Source organism: Salvia hispanica, chromosome 4 (assembly GCF_023119035.1).
Source record: "Salvia hispanica cultivar TCC Black 2014 chromosome 4, UniMelb_Shisp_WGS_1.0, whole genome shotgun sequence".
Classification (NCBI taxonomy): domain Eukaryota; kingdom Viridiplantae; phylum Streptophyta; class Magnoliopsida; order Lamiales; family Lamiaceae; genus Salvia; species Salvia hispanica.
Window position 1 is genome coordinate 4,026,559 of NC_062968.1, and position 6,000 is coordinate 4,032,558.

General features: G+C 33.9%; 1 protein-coding gene across 1 annotated transcript in view; it reads left to right on the forward strand.

Moving 5' to 3' along the window:
* Positions 1-1,452: 1,452 nt before the first annotated feature.
* Positions 1,453-6,000, forward strand: part of LOC125218340 (cysteine-rich receptor-like protein kinase 44) — a 9,821-nt gene continuing 5,273 nt past the window's right edge. The window contains exon 1 of the mRNA XM_048119990.1: positions 1,453-1,658. Coding sequence (XP_047975947.1) covers positions 1,453-1,658 — 206 coding nt within the window. The remainder of the gene's footprint in view (positions 1,659-6,000) is intronic.

Consider the following 6,000-nt stretch of genomic DNA (forward strand, 5'->3'; position numbering starts at 1 on the left):
ATTAAATTTTTATGAAATTTGTCATTTAAATCATAACTCTTGGTTAACTTTTGGATAAATTGAGCATTGTAATGTATTATGATGATTTAGATGATTATTAATTATTTGGTGAAGATATATAATGACAAAAAGTGTACAAAACACAACAAATTTTCTCAAAAACTTTTGCATGGGATAATTGAGAAATGTACAAAAAGTGTGGTTTAATTAGCTACTTCCAATCAGAATTCAACTAAAAGTTATTATTTAAATGATAGTTTTTCCTTAAGTTTATTATATAAAAATATATTCCTTTCCCATCTCATTTTCAGAAATTCTGAACCAAAGTCCCACACAGATAAACTTGCCAATGAACTTCAAAAACTGTCTCCATTAATGGCCACTCTCCATTGATGAAATTCTGAACCAAAGTCAACAAAGACGAATGCCAATTCACATCATATATAGTCTTTACTTACTAATGATGTACTGTACATTTCATCGTTATGATGTTGTAGATTTAATATTTATAATAAAGTATTCAATGTTAAGTTCACTAATCAAATATAAAAATTATAAAGTAATTTTACGAGAACTCTAATTAAGTCCTAATTGCATATGTTCATACGAAAACTTTTGCACGAGAAATGTGTATATTATAGGAGAATGTAAGTATCTATGCTCACTCGTACTATAATGCAGTCCATTGCAATGTTATAATGTCATTACAACAGTGAAGTGTGTTTTGAAATATGAGTTGTCATAAAAATATAAACATCTTCATCTCTACTATGCCTTCTTTGTTACTTTACTTTCTCCGTTTAATACATATAATCTCATGCCGCCCAATAAATGAATCATCTTCTTTAAAACAGAGAAAATATTAAAACTCGTGCGATCCATAAATAAATTATTTTTTATGGACAAGAAAGTATTTCATAAACTAGGGACTCATCATGAAGCTAAAATATTAATCATAGAACTAACCAATGGAAGAATTATAGTTACCTTTCTTTGCATGACTTTAAATCCATAATATTTTAATATGCTTAAGCCCGAAGGCACGTTGGGAGCATGGCCCCCTATAACTTTAGTTGATTGAATCATTTAAGGTTTATACATAATCCCTCTATTCCACTAAAAATGAAATATTTTTTTTTATTTGAATTATCTCATTAAAAATAAAACATTTTCTAAAATGGAAATAACTTTATTTCTATCTTTTCATCTTTTTCACTTTACAAAATAACACTACATAAAATTTCATGTTGATTCCCAAATGTTCAATATTTAATTGGCCGAAGGGAGTATTAATTTATCACGTGTACTCTTCAACAAGTTAAAACCTAAAAAGTCCTTGTGACAGACAATTTCTCACAGTGTTTCACAATCACGGTGTGAGCGTATGAATTATGAAGGGATCACCATTCCTCTATTAATATGCTTCCCAATTGAGGAGCAAACTCAATTAAGATGTCGCGAACATGTTCCCTCTTCATTCTAGGCCTAGCCATCCTTGCCGACGCTGTGACAGCGGCGAACTACGGCTGTTCCGGCGACAACTACACCAGCAAAGGCACATACAGCGCCAACCTCAACTCTCTCATTTCATCTCTTCCACCAAACATACAACACAACGGATTCTACAACGCCACCGTGGGCCAACCCCCGGACCGAGTGTATGCCACCGCGCTCTGCAGAACCGACTTCCAGCTCAAGGCTTGCCGCACCTGTTAGAATTTTTGGGCTTCCACATGACTAATTTAATGTGTATGGCTATCTTTCAGTTGCCCAATTAAAGTGATCCAATAAAGATTAAAGTTTGGGCTAAAGTGTATTTATTTGTTATGGAAATAAGTGTAGACCATAAAGTGATTTTCTATTTGATGAGGGACCGAATAGAAAATAAAGGGGTTTATATTTAATATAAATATAAGCTAGGGTTATGGTCCCCAGACGTCAGAAGAACATTCAATATCTCTGTATTCTCTCGGCAGACTATTGCAAAGAATGTCTCTGATCGTTTGGAAGATCCATAGCCGCTGCAAAGCAATTCCGCCGTTCAATTCATTATGAATCAAGGTACGCTTCCGCTCTACAGTTTATCTCCTTCTCTGTTGTTCTCGGTTAATCATCATAGAGAGCTTTATGTAATTGTTCATTCAATTATTCCAACAAGTGGTATCAGAGTCACTCTATTGATGATTCTCTGAGAATTGAGAAAAGGAGAATTAAGGTTTTATGTTTGCGTTTAACTTTTGGATCAATAAATTAAATTTCTTGATATTAGGGTTTTACGATTCGCTTTATATTTATGCATATATGGCTGTCGTTGTTTTGCTTACGGAAATTTGAATTGAGTCTGAATATTGGAATTGATTACGGACGTGTTGATGGGTTCCTAATTGAAAGATATTTGTTTCCATATTGATTGTGGAGATGCCGTGGATTCAAAATTGCTGTTTGGATTTGCAAAATTCAAATCTCTACTGACTTCATATGACTTCATATTGAATTTTGTTTGGTTTTGCTAGTTGAATGAGTTGGTTGAATCAAAGAACCAACATGAATTGAGCATGGATTATGATAAACTGTTACAGAGAAAATTTTGGTTAATGAATTCTTAATTCATTCTTCCCGTATTTATAATTTGTAATTATTGTGTGCGCCGAGAATGATTTGAGAAATATATTTTATGTATGTGCGTGAGATAATTAGGTATACATATACGCATATGGTGAATTGAGTACTTAATTATGGTTTAGCATGATTTTCTTTTATATATGAAAAGAAATATTTGGATTTCCGCTCCTGCTTTTGTTGTGAATCCATAAAATTTAGGATTCGTGTTTTGTGGATTATTTGATTGTTTGATGTTGTTTCTGGATGTTATGTTCGTTGGTTACGATTCTGAGAATATCAAAATTCAGTTTTTTTTGTCGATTTTTGTGAAAAAAAAAAAATCGGATTTGAGAAAAATTGTATGGAATCCCATTAGGAGTCAGCAATTTGCGATTTGCTGGGGAGCTATTGTGCTGGCCGTAAGGATTTAACAACTTGCTGAGTTTGCAAGGTATGCGAACCCAGTGCCTCGTTGGCTAGCCACTATATTTCGGAAACTTAACAATGACTTGCTTACAAGCGTTTATATTCGGTTTAAAAATTTTAAATTCAATAATTTTGGTGCATCTCATGTTCCTTTTATAGATGTGTGTATTTTAATGCGAATATTAGTCGGCCCAAAGGAAGATTAATATTTGGCACGAGATACACACATACATTTGGTGATAAATACGTGACAATTATTCAGTTTTATTGTAAGTAGTGTGATGCCCAAAGGTGGACACTATTTGACATGATTTTATTGTCAGTATTTGATCACTATAAGGAGGTTGTCACTTGCAAGTTCACATTACTGTCAAAAGACTTGATGTGGATGTTGTGCTTGGAACCTCGTAATGCTTTACTAACGTTCAAAGTAGATTAGTCGAAGCAAGACGTTACCAAAGTAACCTCTCTTGTCTAGATTTCTTTATTGCGAATGTTAGGACGGTGAAGTGTGTGTGTATTTTAATGCGGATATTAGTCGGCTCAAAGGAAGATTATTATTTGGCACGAGATACACACATACCTGTGGTGATAAATAGGTGACAATTATTCAGTTTTTGTGTAAGTAATTGTGATGCCCAAAGGTGGACATTACTTGACATGATCTTATTGTCAGTGTTTGATCACTACAAAGAGGTTGTCACTTGCAAGTTCATATTACTGTCCAAAGACTTGATATGAATGTTGTGCCGGTACCTCGAGATGTTACCATTTTATTTGAATTTTTTTTGATGTGAGTATGACAATTAATTTGGTTTGTTCTCTATTCAATTATGATGTCTGCTTCTGTAGTTTCTTCCAACATGAACAATATGTTAGTGTTGAATGGGTCAAATTTTAAGGATTGCAAAGATTATATTTTGATTGCTCTGGGTTGCATGGATTTGGATTACACACTAAGGATTGAGCAACCTACTTCTCCTACGGAAGATAGTACTTCTTATCAAAGGAGAAACTACGAGAAGTAGGAATACTCGAATCGTGTAAGTCTACTGATTATTAGGTGTAGCAGCCTAGAAGCCTTTTGAGGCATTGCATCTAAGTATATCAATAAGGCCAGTGAATACCTTGCCAAAATTAAGGTACGTTTTGCGAAAAACATTAAGGCTGAGACAAACATGCTTGATCTCAATAAATTATAAGGGCAAGGGCAACATAAGGGAGCACATTATGCAAATATCTCACGTTGCTTCACTAAAGCTTGAATTTTAAAGACTTGCTTGTGCATTTGGTGTTGCACATCTGGTCAGTATCTCAAGAAATAAAGTAAAAGGGCATTAAGAGAGTATATTGAGAATGCTACTATAGATAAGGGTTCATCATAAAAGAAACAACATAAAAATAATGATAGTTGTTTCTTTTGTGGTAAACATGGATATAAAAAGAAGAATTGTAAATATTGTGTGCAAAGGAAGTTACAATTCTTGTTTTGGTCTGTTCTAAAGTTAATTTGGATTTAGTCCCTAATGATATTTAGTGGGTAGATTCTGGTGCTACTACTCACATAAGGTTATCAGTGCAAGGCTGTCTGAGCTACCGAAAGTCAATTGATGGCGAAAGATACATCTATGTGGGACATGACAAATCGGTGAAAGTAGAGACTATTGGGCATTGTAGATTGTTATTAAAGACTGGAATTATTCTGTCTTTGAAGGATACTTTATTGTACTGTCTTTTAGACAAAATTTGGTTTCTATTTCTGCTTTGGACAAATTTGGTTTCTCTTGTTCATTCAGAAATAGTAAAGTTCTTTCTTCAAGTATGCTCAATTATGTTACTTCATATTCAGAAGCTTTACATGTTGAATCAAAAGGGACTAAGCAAATTAAATAATTAGAATTTGGTTAATTTATGACATTAGTTGATAGGCTAGTTTTCGTCAATCGGATTTGATCACTTTTAGCACTTATAAGTTGAATATTTGCATGAGAAGATGCTATTTTGGCAGGGAATTGAGCATATGGTTTGGAGGAATTGTCGAAAGGCATTTGTAGTGGAGTGATGCAAAAAGGAGGCAAAAGTGCAAGAATTTGAAGAAAATCAGAGAAATGGCAAACTGCCCAAGCTGTCAGCTTGGCCAAGCTGGACCCGACGGGAAAACTGCATGGAGCCACTTGAGCACAATTACAAGACTGCTTCCTTGTTGCTACACGTGTCCACATCCGTCCCTAGGGCATGAGAAAGGGGAAATAACTTTTTATTTGAAAAATGTAACAAAATATTTAACTATGATTTTCCCCAAACCACTTTATCACTTTAGCTTTAGTTTAGTTTAGTTAACTTTCTCTCTCTAGGAAACTTTCTCTCTTCCTTAAGAAGAGAGATCTCAAACTCAAGGCTGCCAAGATCTTAATTCACCATGGGTTGAAGCTTGTAGTAGATTTTAGTTTCTTTAATGCTTTAGTTTCTTTGTAGCACTTGTGTTGAAACTTAATTCCAACATCTTAACTCTCTAGTTAATGGTTTTTGGAGGCTGATCTTTAAGAGCTTTGGTGTATTTATTTCTCTAGTGTTAAAGCATTTACTCTTAGTACTTGTGTTCTTGTATTTTTTAGGTGAAGATCCTTGTTTTTAAGTTTTAACTTTCATTTCTTGCCTAGTTAATTGTTGTTTGTGTTTTGCTTGTTGATTTCGTTTTTAATGTGTTTCATCACTATTGTAGAATGTTCTTAGTGTTCTTTATCTTCTATATGGAGTGGTTAAGTTTCAGCTTTCTCATTTGGTGTTTTCAATGCATGTTTAGGTAGTTTAATTGATGATCTTGTGTTTCTCTTGCCTTTTTAATTATGTAGCAGCCATCTACTCTCTTTCTCCTCCTTATTTTCGTGGCCTTAGTGTAGATTTAGGAGAGATATCAGCTTTTAGAAGTTGAGTGAAAGGACCATTAGTTGTAGGCTTTTATCCATTGGTTTT